Source organism: Dermacentor albipictus, chromosome 8 (assembly GCF_038994185.2).
Source record: "Dermacentor albipictus isolate Rhodes 1998 colony chromosome 8, USDA_Dalb.pri_finalv2, whole genome shotgun sequence".
Classification (NCBI taxonomy): Eukaryota; Metazoa; Arthropoda; class Arachnida; order Ixodida; family Ixodidae; genus Dermacentor; species Dermacentor albipictus.
In genome coordinates, this window is record NC_091828.1 from 106,773,831 (window position 1) to 106,792,772 (window position 18,942).

The following is an 18,942-nucleotide window of genomic DNA, read 5'->3' on the forward strand; positions in this document are numbered from 1 at the left end:
AGGTAATTTTTCTGTCTAATGTGTTTTCATGGCAATGAGATCTGACTGTATTAAATTCATTGGCAATAATATACAATCATGTATATTATGCTGCTGCAACAACCGGGGAGCCACAGTTACCATGAAAGGAGGCTTGGTGACCCATAAAAGACTCGAGAATAAAAGAAACACTTTGCAGAGTATGTCAGTTTGAGCAACTCGTACATCAAAGCTGCATAAAAGTGTTCTCACACCTTTTGGAAAGAGTCTGTGTTGCCACTGCCTGAAATCAACCCAAGACTTTGCAAATGCTTCACTATATCTGATGCCATTCTTTCGCTATGCCCGAGGCTTTTCCATACCTGCCAACCTGGGAACCTGAAAATTTGGAAGTGGGGGGGCACGATGACGACAAAAGAAAAATAGCCCCTTTTTTTTTGTCTGGGCCACAGCAATGTCAAAAACATCTCGGAATGGCTGCCAGTACATTTATAAGACATCTCGGCGCTTGTATGGAGACGGCACATGCGTGCATGTATAATTAAGCAACATGTACTATGTCCTGTGACACTGGCCCCTTTTCTACTCTTAAATCTGCTTCCCTGGATAAAATGGCTATATTGCGGTGAAGCTCACTTAAGAACGCCAGTCATTATGCAATGCGCTACCAGCACTACCTACACACAGGCGGCTTGCATTTATAACTGACTTTGGCTAGCTACCTAGCATAATGACAATTACGGTGCGGTTTTTCTTGCATGTTTTTTTTGCAGTGGGGCTTGGGCAGTTTTTCGGGAGATTTATGGCTGTGCACGTTCAATCGGGAGGATTGGTCAGAATTCGAAGTCTCCCGTGCAATTTGGGAAAGTTGGCAGGTATGCTTATCATATACGTTGCCTATCCCGAGCTTTGCATGAAGGCTTGCATTTTTCCTTTAAAATTATTTTGTGAAAGGACAACGGCATGAATGTACCCAGAAGATACTAAAATTGACCTTAGCCAAGAAAGCCCAGACGCGATACCTGTAACATGTTTACCCGTAACATGTTTACCAATTTGGGTGCCTCCTGGTCGACCTCCAACATGGAGCTGGTGAAACGGGGCATGGGTAACAAATATTACCGATTTCAGGTTGAAGTAAACTGCGCAAACAAGTTGTCCATTAGAGTGAGGTATATGCAAAGTTTATTGTATAAGCATTCCTAATTGCATTTCGGAGCAAATTCTAAACTCCGATACAGGTTGCACTGCTGGTTGTTCTTCGATTGACATTTGGTGCCAACCATGCTGGCCTTTGTCGACGTCGGCATTCACTGTTGCCGCACGAAAACCGTTGCAGAACTGCTCTTAACATCACGAAACTGCATCGCACACAATAAACAACACACAAAGCAAAGGTAACACACAAGCACTGTTTGTCTGGTTTGTTGTGCGCACTGCAGTTTTATAATGAACATCTACAAGTTTGTCCAACTTTCAGTACATTTACAATCCCCTTAACTGCTTTGCTGTAAAACGAACAACAAACAAGGATGACGACGCTGTCCATGAAGCTCTCACGCCAATTTGCAGCGACATCACGGGTTTCGGCAGCATCTGCTCGTCTAGTTAAGTTCGCTGCCAAAGGGATGCATTGCATTCTAAAGGACCAAGAGATGCAACCCAGCAATTTTTGCTAAGTTTCCCTACGACAAGAAACGGTGACGTGTGATGTTTGAATTACGTATTCAAGGAAGTTTGGCCTCCTTGTATTTTCCAATGGCAACCAAGATTTTGCTGCCAGATGAATGAATATAGCGTTTTCAAAAGAGTGTTTAGTGTTTCTCTATAGTGTTCCTTTAAATATGGTTAATAACTCACCTGGAACTGCAGTGACCATTTACATGTCTGTTTGGAGAGTGTTCCAAACAGCATTGAATGTGTATTGAAGAAAATAAATCTTTTTTGGCCACGTTTCCTCATGCTTCTTTCTTTTTCTTCTGCTATTAGAAGTATAAAAAATTGTCACCTAAATGAAACACGAGCTGCAACTATTTGAAAAATGTAGTTACACTTGGTAGCACATGATGCCAAACATAGCGGTGGGCATCTTGCACAGCATTCTTTGCTACCGTGATGGGCCTCCTGTTTTATTTGATTTGGTAGCGTTTCGGCAACGTATTCCATCTAATAATCGAAGCCTTTATTGTATTTGTATTTGATTCCCAGGTTTCAATATACAAACACCACTGATAATAATAATGACTTTTTTTAATCATCAATGCAGAGTAGTGAAAAGATAAAAGAATACGACGTAAAATTGGTTTGAGTTCTTGCCGAGCAGGCATCCTAAAATAAGTGTTCACTTAAAAGGAAGCTGTACCGAAACATCCCCCATCTGAATACAGGGGAACAGAGAAATCTGAAATCATAGGGATCTTTTTAGGCCATCAAATTCTTTTAAAAAATTGCAAAATTTGAGAAACTCAAGTATTAAGATAACTTTTAAGTCGGCGCAGTAGTATGCACAGTAGTAGCACATGTACTCGATTGACACGTGGTGATGCCATTCCAGAGCTTGCGCAGATGAGTTTTGTGTCTTTTTTTTTTCCGCCTCAGTGCTCCCTTCAGTTGATAGTCTGCATTCATGTTGTCCACTTCTCTACTCTTGTTTCCTGTCTACTAGCCTCGCCTTGTTTTTGCATCATGAATCCTTACCAACTAGCTCAGCTTTATGTCGTCCCAGAATTTGATCCCGTGATTTCGTGCTTAGCAGTGCAACGCCATAGCTGCTAAGCCACTGCAGCAGGTATTAATGATGTTTGTCACAATACTTAGCATCTGACCATACAACAGAACAACAAGGATTGATCCCCTTATCATTTATGACTTTTGTGGCAATACTTAACCCGACAATAATAACACCATGTAATTAATGCGCCTCATGACATTACTTATCATAATGCAACAGAATGACGGAAGGTATGATTTCTCATGTTAATCACTTGTACTGTCCTATGTAATTCGATAAGAGGTCTTATAGTGTCAAGAGACACTCATCATCCGTTGTATGGTCATGCTAAGTAATGACACAATTAAGAAGTGCTAAAGACATGCTAACATTAATGTCATGGAATGTAATGCCATAAAGGTCATTGCTGACAAGGGGATCGATGCCCCCTTTGTCATTCCATTGTATTCTTGTAAAGGGGTGCTCGAGTAGTGAAATTCCCAAATCAAACTGAATATATTGTAGAAAAATGAATCAAAATACTTCAAATATTGAATCAAATATTTCATATTTTCTCGTTTCTAAATGAAGTGAGATATAAAGTTTGTGAGGAGTTCGTTCGATAAAAAAAACTGTTCACATGCATTAAACAAGGGAAGTGTACATCGCCAGACGCACAGAGTGTTCTGTTAGTTGAAGGGGAAAAAATGCGGTACTACAGCACTGCACATTATTTTAAAGGGGTATCGAATTCGTATACGGGCTGCCTAACAGCAAGCCATTTTTATAGAATGATTGGAAATTACCGAGCAGAATATATCTGCCCTGTGTGCTCGCTCAAGTAACAGGTGCCTCTGCAGGGCAACTTGCGGCTCTCTCGCAGCAGAATCGTTCAGAAGTCCTCAGTTCGATTGCTCTCTCCCCCTCGGCGCTGCAGTAAAGTTATTATTCCTCGTATTGAATACGAATTATAACGTATTTGTATTGAATACGAATCAAATGGTAAAGACAGACTTGTGCTCAAACATTTGCACAGCCCTAACCCTTTACTTCCTGTGGACATCCACACAGTTTGCATGCCCTCTACCGTGGACGAGCTGCGGTCGTCCACCGCAGAATGGTTCAAATTTTTCTTACCAAAGACAATCTGAGCGAATCCATGTCTCTAGTTTTCTCATTTTTTGTACAGATGGCGCTACAATACCATTAAAATTAAGGTCCCTTGATAATTTGAAAGTAGTGGCACTCTGCTCCCGGTGGCACTTTCCTCTTCGATTCTCTTCACTCAACATCTGCGCACACTTTGCATGGCACGCTCTTTCTCTCTGGCTCCTGTGGATAGGCCACAGTATTCGATGGAGGGGCATAAATTTGGACCAGCTGCGTGCCCCCAGTGGCGTAGAAATTTTTTAGAATGGTGACAACAGCATCGACAGTCCTGGAGGTAACGTTTACGAGGAGGTTGGTTTCTTCTTGAAGCCGTACGAATGGGACATACTGATGTAAAAGTAGCTTTGAAGAAAGTTCTATACTCCAGACATTATTTCTTCCACCTGATAAGATGCTTTACTTTGTGCATCTGATCTAGTATTGCTTGAGGAACATCCCTCTGTGTTAAATTTGGACGTGGTCCAACTTAAATTTTGGCGTATGCTTAGTGTACACTGTTAAGCAAAATTACACCCTTTGGGTCGTATCTTGCCACACAATAATCCTCATCTGTCTTGTCTACATTTGCTTTCCTTAACGCCGCTAGCCTGGCACTTCCAAGTCACTAACAGCATGCAGGCTATCAGCATGACAGAGCATTCTTGACGGGAAAGTAGCAAGCGCAATGTTTTCAAGAAAGGAAACGCAAGCAAACCAGATGATTATCATTGTGTGGCAAGATATGCCCCAAAGGGTGTACATTTGTTTAAGAGCGTATTTAGACAACTCCAGCGGAGTTTCTGGATTATTTTTCAGTTCTTGAATTTGCACTGACTTGGGATGCTACTCATGCATGAGTGAGTGACTATTATTGTTTGGTTTTCTCATGTATACAGGCCATGTGCACAGGCAGTGTTCACATGATCGCACACGCTTGTTCACACTGAAATTAGGCAACCATCCTATTCAGTGCAGAACCCACAGAGCAAGCTACTTTCACATTGAGAAGGCAAACACATGGACGAATGATGCATTCGCGACTACTTCATTATAAGGCACGCCGAGCATAATCCCTGCGGTACACTTGCATGTGCCGGCAAGAAATTCCATGTGGAATTAAAGCAGATGCTATATTGCTGCATTTCCGACTGAAGAACAGTTGACGTGTGAGCTGACGAGTCTAAGCAGGACATTCGGCATACTGAAGGCAATCCAATTTTTATGCACCGTACAAATTGCCACAGCAAAAATGCTGATGAGCAAGCTGGAATAATTGACAAAAAAAAGAAAAATGAAGCACTAGGCGATGCCTTGATATGAGCAACAAGAAGGGCACCTTACTTCGCAAACAACACTGTTCCTTGTGGGAACAAAGCTCTTTCGGCCAATGTTGTGCAGCCACTGCTGCTTGCGCAAGCCGTCAGGCTTTCCTCGTGCTATCATAAAAACTGCATAACCGTCTTCAGGCCTCTTGCTGCAGTTACATGCACTACGGCATGGCATTGTGCTAACACAACACTGCAGGAAATGCGGCATGCAACGTTCACAGCGCCAAGGAGAAAAATGGCACCAACGAAAAAGAAGAATACAAGCAATAGAAAAATGGTGCCAATGAAAACATAACAACACAAACAAAACGCTTTGATCCGTGCCTTTCCAAGGGTGACAGCAAGGAGACCAACCGTTGTGTAGAAAAACGGGCACAAAAATTATTCCTGCGGAAGGAATGTGCAATGGGCGAGGAGGTCGCGCAGTGGCGGCACAGTTCAAAGAGTGGTGGTACTTTCAATAAATCGAGGGAATTAAAAATCTTTTTAACATTACCGACAATGAAAATGGTATAATTGTCGTACAGATAAGCCAACTTTGTCCTACACCAATCTTGCATCCCTGCAAGATTAAGAAGTTTGCAGGGACGACATGGCCACAATTAGTACATGACCGGGGTTGTTGGAGAAGTATGGGAGAGGCCTTTGCCCTGCAGTGGGCTGATGATGATGATGATGATGAAAAAAGAAAATATTGCTTTGAAGACGTTTCTTGTGCCTGTGCTGTAGAGCAGTAAAGCAATCGGTAATTAGGGAATGGGACTTTGAGAAATACTTCAGGATAAATGGCTAATTATCGTGCCAAGTAATGTCCTTTCCAGATACGAAGAACTACGTGCACGTCCAAAAAAACTTCATTTGGAACTAGCACCTGTTTCGTCTTTCCTACCCTGGTCAGTCATGTTTTCTGGTGCGCAAAATTCAGTTTGTGACCAAGAAAAACAAGAAACACTTTTAGGCTGTATAACACAGCCTGAATGTAACATGCTTGCATAAAGCAAGTAAGTGTTTGTTGCAACCATTACGAGAGTGAGAGACACCTATAATGGTAGAATAGCTCAAATGCCAGCCTGAATCAAAAATTGTGACCTGCGACTGAGCATTAGGGTCGGAAAACAGGAGTAAAAAAAGTGGGGAAAAAACTGTTCATTACAAGAACAAAGATAGTGGTGAACAAACTTGAACAGTGAAGACTCTGCAAAGACTCAAATCCAGACTGCTCTCGTGCTAGAATTTGACGAGAGCCTTAAGAATGTCATGTTTGTGAAAAGGGTTTGGGCAGAGTCTCAATAGCACCCTTTCAGACAAAGGCCGATTCCTGAACCGAGACAATCTGTCGGCGATTGTCTTAGCACAGTGCATATATTGCGGAGACTGCAAAAGACACGTTTTCTAGTCTTGGCCACATCACTGTCATGACTGTCATTACTGCCAAGAAGATGTAGGTATTTGCCGAGTTAATGCCACACCTAGTTATAACTTGTGCAGCAACTTCACTTGTATGGAACAAACAAGTGAACAATGAAGTCAGTGAATGCTAGGAGAATGCCAGCAAACTTTAAGAGTAGGAAAAAATCGAGAGGCAGACATAGACAAAGAGACAGGAAGGTGGCTGGACTAACAACTGAACTTTATTCATGAAAACGACGTCCCCCATGCAAAACAAGCCACTCTCATGAACTCAGTGAATGCATAGCAGAAATTTATGGAGAAATAATCTTTAAAAAGGGGTAACGAAAGTGGACGAAAAGACAATTTGCCGCAGGTGGGAGGCAAATCCGCATTTAACACACATATGTGTGCGACGATCTACCGTTGAGCTATAGTGGTGGCATTCCCGTCAACCATTTAGGGCATGCGTGCTACATCTAGCGTGGTAGTGTCAGCTAATGCCGCTCATGGCCATGGTGGCTGGACGTAGAATATTCTTTCAACCACATTCATCTGTTAGACAAACAGGGCTCACATTTTTTTCTGGAACGTCCAACATCCTTGGACCTTGGGCTGTGTTGCACATAAGAAATGAGGCTCTCACAGGAGAAAAGTTTCACAGTACGTTTATTTACCAGCTCCTCTCAAGGGGGTTGTTGGGTTAACAGATCAACCCTGCTCACAGGGGGCGTGGTGGTATAAATCACACTCGGCATCTAGAAAGATACAGAGACAACTCCAACACACCCTTGCCAAACTCGTTTGAAAGGCGGCACCAGTCAAAGTGTCGGGGCAGAGTACAGAGATGTGAAACATCTAAAAAAAGAAAACATCGCCCAAAGTCACTGCCGACGACTCGGGCGGGCACACTAAGTACAGTGGTACCATTTAGGCGTGGGCTGCATGAAGCAGTGAAATGCGACTCTCAGAAGACATTCAATGGTACTTCGTGAAACGCTTTCGAAGCACAGAAACTGACCTTAATTTTCTTCTATCAATGAAGCTAAGTAAAAAAAAAAGCAAAAGCAAGACATAAGTTCATTCCTGTTAAATGAACCATAGTTCCCTGCTAAAATTACTAGAGAGAAATCTAGTACTGCAGTTCAACAAGCACGAGAATGATGGGTAGTACAGGTGAACCATGATGTAATAAACATGGATAAAGCAAATTATCAGATGTAAAGAAGCAACTAAGTTTCTAGCTGTTATCATGTAACAAATATATGCTTATAACGAATGTTGGGTACAACGATTGTATTTTCATGTTACGTGTGACTTCTTTACAAGGAGGTTTGATGGTACATGCATTTTTCTACAATTTCTCATGGCTTAACTGAAAAGCAAAGTGCAGCTTTTATCATTCTTTCTGGTTCAGCTGTGTTGCGTGCTGGTTGTGCAACATGTCTTCAGAGCAGTGGAATGTTTTACACTTGCATTTATTCTATTCGCTCATGCGATTTAGAATGGATAAATATGTCTCGACATGTCCGATTGTGCAAGTTGCTAGACCTGGATGGCTTTTGGACGATGACACTCCCCGTGGAGGGGCTATTTCAGGCATCTTAAAAGGTTATTTCAATTTGTACTGTTTCGAAAACAGAGTGACAGTACGAAGTGGAGAGTAGATTAGGCAGATTTAAGGCTACGATGTTAGGCTAACACAAGGACCCAGAAGGTTCTTCAAAGCTAAAGAAACAAAGTCTAGAGGGATCCATGTACTGACCCTGATTTCTATGCTAGACGAAGCCTTACACAGGCGCTGCGCATAGACGCTAGTGCCATGTCTGCCTCTAGTTAAAGTTTGGTATGAAAAACTCTAGACTGAACCATAAACACCTCGCTAACTAACAAAACACTCGGCAACATTTTGCAGGGCCTGCAAACAAAACGCAACATTAAAGGTCCACACAGCCAATGCTTCGGATCTCACTTCAACAAAGCTGGAGTGAAAAATTTTCCTTTCACTGTTTTGAAGATTGCCCAAATATAAACAACATAGCATTTCCACTGCTTCATGCTGTGTAACCATATGGGGTAAGAAAACAAAAGCCCACATAAACAGTTAGCATCAGTAGCGCTAGCAGCACAAAGAGTGTTTCAACTTCTGCAACCACAGTATCTGTGGCAATGCTTTGAAAAACGTCTTCAGTTCTGGGTCATGTACTTTTGAGTACAAAAGCTTGTGGACCACAGGAACTACAAGGGGAATGGACACAGGAATGCAAATACAGGCTTCATTATGTATGCCAACATGCAGCCATTATATGCAGCAGCCCACTTGCTGCATGCAGTCTCTCAAAACCACAACTGTGGCTTGAGTTGGTTGCAATTTGTGTTTGTGAATATTTGCTCAGGAAACGTGACAAAACGGCATGGTTTTGCTGCACTGATAGTGTGCTTCTTCATCTGCATGTGTCTTTTAATCTACTTATAGCATTGCAGATTGCTGAAAACCAAAGGGTAGGCTTCTTTTTACATTGTACTCAGAAACAGACATGCGCCGTGTACAAAGAAGAAATCAAGCTTTAAACAGAATCGCAGCATAATTCGAATGATGCCTACAGCTTTCTTGCAAGCAAATAAAGCACTTTTACAAGCAACAGCCAAGCACCGTACTGTACAATACAGTGCTCAGCAATTCAAACATGGTAATTGGTCCACACAGTGGCAGACGCTTTTGGCGCTAATGGTGGGTGCTGGGTGATTGCCGAAGGGGGACTAAACGCACCCACAAGGCATCACAGAGACCCTCACATTCATTGTACATCACAATGCATCAGCTTGGTGTCCACAGCACCCCCCCCCGTTGGGACAGAAAGCAAAAGCTGCCACGAGAGCCAATCAACGTGCTTGAACCGCTGAACATTCTAAAGGACCAGTAAACAATACCATAGCTATAAACCACTCCAAAATACCACTGCAAATAAAAGCAAAAAAAGAAAACAAATACAGTTGAGCGCCTCTAAAATGAAATGACCTGTATAACGAAAGAATAATTCTGTCCCAGTTCTACGGTGAGCTGTGCAGTGCATGACCTCTACAATGATGTGACCTGCATAACAAGGAGGCCCCAAGCAGCTCATCACAAAGACATTCAACAGCAGTGTGCCATCATTCATGAGACATAACTGGCCTGCTTTGGATTACTGTGGTCCACAAGCTTCTGCCTCCATTGGCAAGTTGTCACGTAGCAGGAAAAAGTATGAAGGTGCCAGATGCGTTAAAATATTGCACAAGAAACCGGAGCGCACACGCCACTAAGTCTGTCAGACACACCAGGTCAACACTCGCAACAGGGTCGAGTACGAACAGGCAAGCGATACAAAGCGACGACCCGAGCAGCAACGCGAAATCGCACGGGAAGTCATCAGCAACGGCATGTCAATAAACTACAGCAACAACAGCAACATATTATATATATATATATATATTTATGTGTATATGTGTATATAGAGGTGTAAAACATGAGACAGACCCAACATTCCCCAAAAAAGAAAAAGAAAAATAAGGTAGAGGGATGAAAAAACAGATTCTACCCACTGCTTTAACGACAAGAGAGTTCTCAAAATTAGGCGATCATTTTTCTCCACACATGACAAGTCAAACAGCGTACAAAGAAAAAGAAAAGTGCAGCACTCAATTTGGGGAAAACTAGAACAAAAAGTGCAAAACAAAATATAATGTATAAGCATGAGAGATGAACATGAACTCAAATGCGTAATGTACAAGACAACTGAAGCATGCGACAACACGGCGCAAAATAATATAACCTGTAATAAAAGGTTGGACATGTGGCCGACTTATTCACGAACGCATGAGAAAAAGATCTATGGAGGAAGGATAATGGAAGGGTTCTTTACGCACTTCCTTATTTTTGCATTTCCTCCGTGGCTCCGATGCTGCCTGGACCTGCGCAGAGAGAGCGGCTTATCTCAGCGATGACGATGCCCGAGATAGTGAGGAAGTGTGGAAAGAATCATGATGTCCTTTGCGATCAGATCGTTAGACAGAACAGATCAAAGGGAATTATTATGTCCACATTGCTTTGTTTTATGAAGGTGGCCGTTTTTCACCGTAATACCACCGTCATCGATTTATCACTCACTGCAAGACGCCCATACTGTGTTCGAAATTTCTTGAATGTTGTCGCCGATTCTGTACCGAAAGTGTCGTTTCCGATCAGGCTGCACGTTACACGAATAGTGTTGCACGTTCTTGAATGTATGCATTTCTCTGGAATGTACAGTGATATGATATGACTCCAGGCCAACATTGCAACAAGGCCATGCATGGCTGTGCCACGTAGGAAACTACCATGCTCACGTAACCAACAAAACCTTGAAACCAGCAGCTGATGCTATGCAATGCTGGAACGGCTCTCGGCTGACCATTTGACCGCTCCAGACAAGTGCGATTCATGCTGTACAGGCAGCACACACCATCCTGCGCACGCACCTGGGCCTGTCTGTGTATGCTGTTTATAATAGTAATTATAATTAATATATTTTTGCGTTCTGATGTTCTACGCTTGGATCACCTCGGATAATGCGACAGCAAAATATGGAACAGCTACGTGGACGACAGACGCAAACGGACGTGCATACATGGACAGGATCAAATAAGGACAGATGGGATGCAGGAAGGTGGGGGTAAACGGACACGCATGCCAAAGTAACGGGGCAGACGGGATAAGAGGATAACAAGGATAAGCGGGACAAGATGCGTCTGTCGGCCCGTGCCTGCTGTCCGTGTAGCAACCTTCCAACAACTTAGCACATAAAAAAAAACTTTTATAAAAACATGCAGGAAAATAAATAAGCGTAGTTATGTGGCCACCAGCAAAAATGCTGGGGGAAAAAGAACAAATATAAATCACAGACTTCCTGAATCGCACGAATATAGTACTTCGTAAGAAGACAAGCAGCTTAACGTAAAATATATATAGAACTGTTTGTCGCTAAATAAGTACAAGAATGCCAACACTGACAGGCATCTCGCAGATTTGGTCAGGAATGCAATAGCGGTGCCTGGCTACCGGTGCTCTAACCTTACTGGAGGCTGTAAACGAAAAGATAGTGAGTACTACCACCTGTTTCGTTTGTTCAGCTTTAGTTAGTATCAATAATTTATTACAGTATATCAAGCGACAGGCGCAGTAAAGAAAAACTGACCGATGCAACCGGCTTGCCATTAAAGAAACGTAGTGTTTCGAAATCCAACCTTGGCTTAACGAAACACAACTGCTACTACATTACAAGCAATCACAGGCGTTAAAAATTCTTCTATTTAAATGAATAATTCCCGATTTAGTGAAATAATTATGTGGCTCCCTTCGACTTTCCTTCAAACCAGGTTTCATCAGTTGAAACCCAGTTAATGAAACTTGACTCTTCAGATTTGCCGGCTCACTGAGCAAGCTACAAATTCTGCGATAACAGCCACGCACCAATTTCATGAAATTTCAGACGACAAAATTGTCTGCAGTGCCATCGAACTCAACCTTTGAGTTTTAGCTATTCATCATGACTAGCTATTCATCTGAGCTAACAAAGCATGATTGTATGACATTCCCAACTCTACAAACAACTTGCGAGTTCCGGTAGATAAGCTTGTATATAAGCTGCACAGCTGAATTTCTCTTTGCTATGTACCAACCTTTGGTGAGACAAGACGGCCAGTGTCTCTTTAAAATTGCATTAAATACTAGGTTAAACAGAAGGTGCAAGACGGCTGACAGCCACAGAGATCCACTGATAAATGTAGATAAGCGAGAAGATGCAGATAAACATAGTTTTTAAGGTTACCTGCATGAAATACCGCACTGAATAGCTTACAACCCCAGAGCGTCTGAGCCTGCCTAATTTTTTACGCGTTAAACTGCCCAACTTTCACAAATGGATGTCATAGCTTCATGTGCTACAACATAAAAGAAGCCATATTGCTGGAGCACATCGCTAATGTGCAAGGAAGTACTGAACAAGTTAGCGTGAAAAACGTTACTTGTATTTCACAAGACAAACATAGGAAGGAAAAAGATGAAAGTAAAAGTGTTGTCTTTTTTAAACGTATTTCATGCTGCGGGGTTCCATTTCCACTGTGCCTCCAATTTCAAGTTATCACTTTACCATGCGCATACAAAGGTGCATTTAGGGGATCTCAGTAACCTGTTTCTTGTCTAAAAAATAGGCGCAACCGCATTCGAGGGACTCGCTCGTCACAGGCATCGGGCCTCTTTGACATCGGTCCACCGTGCAACCAGCATTCGAAATCTCGTCAACAAGGATGTCAGCCCGGCTGCATCATCACTAGATTGTCTAGCATCCAAGTTTCCTCTCTTACTACAAAAGGCTAACACCATGCTAATGTCGGGCGCTGTAAGAGGTCGTGACTTCGGCCCGTAAAATCTGGATGAATGTGACCCTAAAAGGTTCGCATTACATAAACTGGAATGCATCTCCCTTCGAAGGGCATAAACTTAACACTCTCAACGATGAAGAAAAAAAAAAGTTTGGGAACAAAGAAAAAATCTTGATCTCAGCTTTGACAGCATTCGATAGCGTGTTTGTCTCGCAAAAGACAATCTGTAGGAGTATGGTGCCATTAACAAACACTGCAGAATCTGAATGAGAAAAAAAAAAACGAATAACACAATAGAGCTGGGACCTGAGGTTTCGATGATGACCGCCAACGAGCTACAATGGGCATACGTCGCATGCAAAGGCAGGCTCTCGTCGACGTGCATACATTATGTTATGCACTAACTTATGCACCAAGCGTTATAGCTAAGCGTTAGATCAAAGCTTAACAGGCTAGCTCTCGGTCACAATGAAAGGCGGATCACAAGCCTTGACTTAGTGGCACACATGTACGATCGCCGAGTTTAGTGTTTTAAGACTGACACTAGCAGGACATGCAGAAACATCTGTGGAAATGGAGAAAAAAAAACGAGAAAAAAAAACAACCACGGAGTCACCACAGCCTACTACTAATTATCAGCATGTCAACATTTCTGGTGCACGCATGTGTGTGCCTTTCAATTTTTAACACAGTCACACAAACGTCAACAGGCAAGTCATTACCACTTCGGCGTGGAGAAAAGAGGCAGAAGTGATGGGAGTAGTGCAAGACTTGCACACTCATCCAAGTGTCGTCTGCCGAACTCTTTCGTATAATGGATCCAGCTTGTTGCATTTGCATGCCTAACTCTGTCCACTGCCTTTTGAATAAAAGTTTCGCCCGAGTACATGAGGCAGGTGAACCACTGTTGAGGTGAACCACAGTTAGGCCTACCGCAGTCCCACTAAGCTACAGTGAACAATCTAAGCCCACTGGTACACGCAGCAACGAGGTTTAGTTGACAGACTGCATTTATATATATGTGCAGCTGCTACGCTTATACAACTGTTGTCAGACCTAATATGTAGCTAGGCCTATGCCTGTCTTGAGCCATAACTAATGTTCAGCAAAACAGTGATAAGCATGCCTATGTAACTAAGCTATTACTCACATAGAAAGTTATTAAGTGTAGGTTACTCCAAATTTGAGGTCATATGGCAGCCTTAAGTACAAGGATATTTCGACATAAGGTTAGTAACGAAGTGCTGATGCTGCATGGATTGAGCAACATTACAGGAAGCTGATGCAAGTAAGCAGGCAAGTCAGTGGCATAACTGCCGAGTCCGTAATGTGTGGAAGGGTGCAGCATGCGGGGGCCAAAACCTTACAAGGCTCCATTATATTTTTTCCCCTAGTCATGATGTGCCTGCACATGTCGAGGCATGAATTAAGAATCCAATCTAATCCAACTCTCGCAAAGGGTCAAGCTTAGTGCACTTTCACTAGGTCTCACTGCCTCTGACGCATTACTCCATAACAAAGTGCAAACTTAACTAACCAGTGGATGCTTGTGTTACATGCCCAAGGGGAAAAAAACAAACTTAAAGAGCATACAGTTGATACATGGCTATTGTGACAGCCTTGCAGGGTAAAAGCACTAGCTAATACAAAACCGACCAAACATGCTTGTTTGCCATACACAGGCGAGTCATTTAAGCTTCTCGAAAGAATGGCGACACCAAACATGGGCTCAAAAGAAATAAACTCAATTTACATAACATAGCAAGCTTTTGGCTATAGCAAGATGACAACAGCTGACACGGAAAGACTTGATTGTTTGCAAAGAGGGCCAAAGGGCTTTTGTGACCCACCATTGTTTTCAATGCCCTTGAACAAACTCCCATTTAAGGGTGTGTAAGACAATTAGGTTATCACGACAGTGAAGCGCATCTTCAAGAGATAAGTTAAACTGATATCTTTGGCTAAAAGCGTGGACTGAAACAGAATGGGCATCATGATAGGGAAGCATGACCTCAAGATGCACATGTTAAACTGGTCTCTTTGGCATAAAGCATAGAAAGCTATGTTTTCATAAATTATAGCTAGTTAACTGACCACACACAGACATGGTGGGACTTCAGCTTTAACATTAAGAGGCCTCTAAGACAGTCTGCTAAAGTGAAATACAATCAAAGGAATTTAGTGAAGATGGCATGGCTTTCCTGAGCATATCATATGAGAAAAGCGCAGATGGGCAGGATGTTCACTGTTTATAGTCAACAGAATGGTTTACCGGACCACTACAAGGCATGGCAGCGTAGAGAAGATAAACGTCATAAATTAGCCAATCTTTGCTATGTCACACGGAACTGGAAGACTACACAATAAGTGGTTTGTCGTTTGATGGCTATTGTGAGCCTTCTGTTTTAATAAAGCAAAGGAAGGTGGTTCTTCATAGCTTTCTAGCATGTGGAAGTAAACGACAGACTGGAGACAGAAATGCAAGTTTAAGCTCTACTTTCAAGCTACTCTATTGGGCAAGTGAAAAGTAAGTTTAGATTGTCTGTCTCCATGCTTATCACGCTGGTTAAGTTCAACTTTATTCTGATGGGTGGAAAAATACCGAAGTAGTGTCCTGTGTCTTCATCACAAAACTAAAGTGGCACATCTCAAAAACAAAAGGAAAAAGAAAACGCGCAAAACTCTGAAGAGAGTGTTGTCAAGGTACCTCCGAAGAACATTACATATAACCTAACAGCAGAACAGTCATTCCTCAGAACACTCATACAGAGGTGATGTAACATGTTGCACGTACAGGGTAATCCATTTTCTTTCCTGACAAGGTAGAGCTAACACAGGGTTCCCCCTTCAAGACGGCTTTCATGTTATGGCACTCGGGACAAACGATAAGCATAAGCACTAGTGAAACGCCTTTTCACCAGCAAAATGAAACCACTGGAAGCTTGTTCCTGAATTGCTGCCTGCAGTCCTTCGTGCGCATTCTAGCGCTAGGCAAACCGCAAGTGCAATCGCACCTCGGTACAGCATGACACAGACACAAGCAAATTATCTGACCTAACGAAGTGAATATACAATGTTTCTCGCCAACATCGGCGTCGAAAAGATGCTTATAACAAATGTATTATCATGCCAGACATGGCCTGCTATGGCAAGGTCCCACCTCAAGCCCATGTCGACTAGCCCAAGCCAGAACACACTGTGCAGCTCCTTAGCTTCAATGTTCACCAAATACAATTAAGTCGTTTACCAAATACAATTAAGTCATTTACCAAATACAATGAAGTTCTACCATGCAGACAAACTCCACTCAGCACACAAATTCAATCAGCTCTTCACGGGGCTTACTAGGAGAAGTGTAAAGACAAAAAAAATTGAATCGGAGCGCAGCGACTAGCAGCAGCACAGTGAATTCACAAGCACTTGGTAAGGATGGCAATTACAGTCGACTCATGATGATTCAAACTCAGCTGGCTTGCTATTCCTGTTGACTGAAACAAGGCTCACCAGTTCTGGCTAGTGAAATGTGTTTAGCGCATACTGATGCTGCTTTTAGCAACGAGAAAGCCTATCAATTAGTTCAAACCTTTTGGCTTTGTGAGGGCGGAACAGCAAGATCATTAACGACTGATGAGATAACGTTCCTAAGCTGCACAAACTGCCAAACTGCACAAGTTGGGGTGCTGCATGCGCTGGCAGTTGCCACTACAATGCACCACCCCCGACCTGGTCAGGTGCGCCAGTTCAGCAGCGGTTCTGCGCATGAGTTCTATGGGACTGTTGCAATTTTAATGCCAGAGATTCACGTACAGAGTCGCATATGCTTGCAATAACCTGAAACTCTACTTCATAACACATTTTTTTCAACTTCCTCAAATCGAAGAAATATAAAACGTCCCTGTGGGTTTGAATCAACACGAGTCGGCTATATATGACTGTAGGAGCACTTCGAGACGAGGGTACATGAACGTAGATGACACAACAGAAGAGCACACTTGTGTGCTTCTCTTAACAATACGGCGCAACTTTTGTCATGTCTCACAGACAAGCCCAACGATGACTCTTGGTTAAGAATGCAGTCAACATCCATGTATGCAATATGCATGCAAAACAGACTCATGCATGTCTGACTATACACTGAATCAAACAAGAAAGTCGCAGCGACAGGGCTTAACAACGTAGCGCAGTGTGAGGTGAGTAAAAGTGGTAAAAGGAGCTATGCGAACGAGGAGACTCGGATCAGGCTACATAATCTCTTGAGTGCTTCATCAAGAGCTACACTCATAAAAAGACGGCTCATGTAGACGAGTTTTCAGTAAACCATGCACCCAGGCACACATACACGTCTCTGGCACCTGTCGCCACAATTGCAATGTTTCCTTGCTCACTACAATTGCACTCTCGGCAACAAACTTGGTTCATGCTCCATCAAAGACGACTAGATGCACATCAAAATTGTGTCCTTGGCACACAATTACCAACACACGTAAGCCTTCTTTCTTTTTCTCCATATGTCGACAGGAATACGCAGAAGAGGATCGCGTACAAAAGTGGCAAATGCCTTAGTCGAACGAAACAATGTTACTAGTACTACCACACTTGATATCCAGCTCCCAAGACGTCACTTCAGGATCTGCCCTTGTTCAAGCCATTAGCGATAATTTGCTATAATGAGGGTTGCATAAACAATGCACTAGAATATGGTTGACAAAATTGCAAGCCTAAAGCAGTGACCATTTGAAACAATGCACTGACTTAGGCCCACAGGCTTTTTGAACAGTGACACACCATCAGCTAGGTGCATGAAAGCCAGGTTACTCGATGCAGTTACATGCGCACAATGCCAGTAGACATTTCTAGTAGGAGCGAGTCCAGACACTGCTCAAAAAAGCTCAAGTTCTCAAGCACACATCACAAAGCGCTCGCATCTGATAGCGTACAATGTTGCTTACAGAGCGCAGCGTGTATGAAAGACACACCTTTCAAATTCCCAACATTCCTAACGTCGTTCCTCTCGCTGAAGAGAAGTCAAATGCGAAACGCAGGGCATCGACCGTAGCGATTCATGAAAATGCACGACAACACTCGCAGCAGGCGCACATGAAATGTACGATAACGCCCGACATCCCAAGCAGCGCGCAACAACAGTCACACACATGCCGCAATCACCCGAGTCACACAGAAATGTTGCTTGTCGACACGATGTGGTACAAATGCGTGCACCACATTATCGGCATTCTCAACAAGGATTACGAAAATCTTTTGAACTGTTTCTTCCTATACGCGCCATGGCCTTGAACGAGGCCGACGAAGAGAATGTGCTGAACGATGGCAGCACGACAGTGTCGCACGATATTTCTTCGACACACAATATTTCTCAGACAGACACACAACAGCAAGGCCTTATGCAAGGGTAACAACATATGTGTTCACACAAAAACATCTTGCAGATTTTGTGGAGCCTAATGCAAGGACCAAGAACAGCCAGTGGAGGTGGCAAACAAGGCCTAACCATCAATGATTCAAGAAGTTTTCTTAACAGAGGACTTCCCTGTGACACATTTTAACAAAGGCGTTCAATGTGTCCGGAATTGCGGGGTGTCTTTTTGAACAAAAACATTTCTTAATGCGCCTAATGTGTGGGGAGTTATAGGCAATCAAGTGCTTTCCCTTTCACGCCCCCATTACCCTTTCCTCCTTGCCATTTCGATTGCACTCGATGCTGTGTCAATCTGGCGTGTTGTGTCCCTCTGCTCACCATTGCACTGTGCTTTGTTATTGCCACTGCCTTCAATATAAGTGGATCTGGTTAAACCAAACACAGTAGCAGTAACAAAGTGATTCTGTGCTGCTGTTGCTGTAAATTTTTCGCAGGGGTGTAGTAGTTAATTGCGAACACGTTGTTTTTGTAAATGTTTAAAATGTTTTAGCTTGGTTTGGCTGGTTAAGCTCTGCGCTAGCGACCAGGTGGCTCGACCATGCGGACCAATC

At 42.9% G+C, this 18,942-nt stretch overlaps 1 protein-coding gene across 1 annotated transcript in view; it reads right to left on the reverse strand.

Annotated features, from left to right (window-relative positions):
* Nucleotides 1-7,207: 7,207 nt before the first annotated feature.
* LOC139048955 (uncharacterized) overlaps nucleotides 7,208-18,942 on the reverse strand; it is a 67,882-nt gene continuing 56,147 nt past the window's right edge. Inside the window, exon 21 of the mRNA XM_070523956.1 lies at nucleotides 7,208-10,506. Within this exon, the coding sequence (XP_070380057.1) occupies nucleotides 10,402-10,506 (105 nt within the window). The 3' untranslated portion in view covers nucleotides 7,208-10,401. The remainder of the gene's footprint in view (nucleotides 10,507-18,942) is intronic.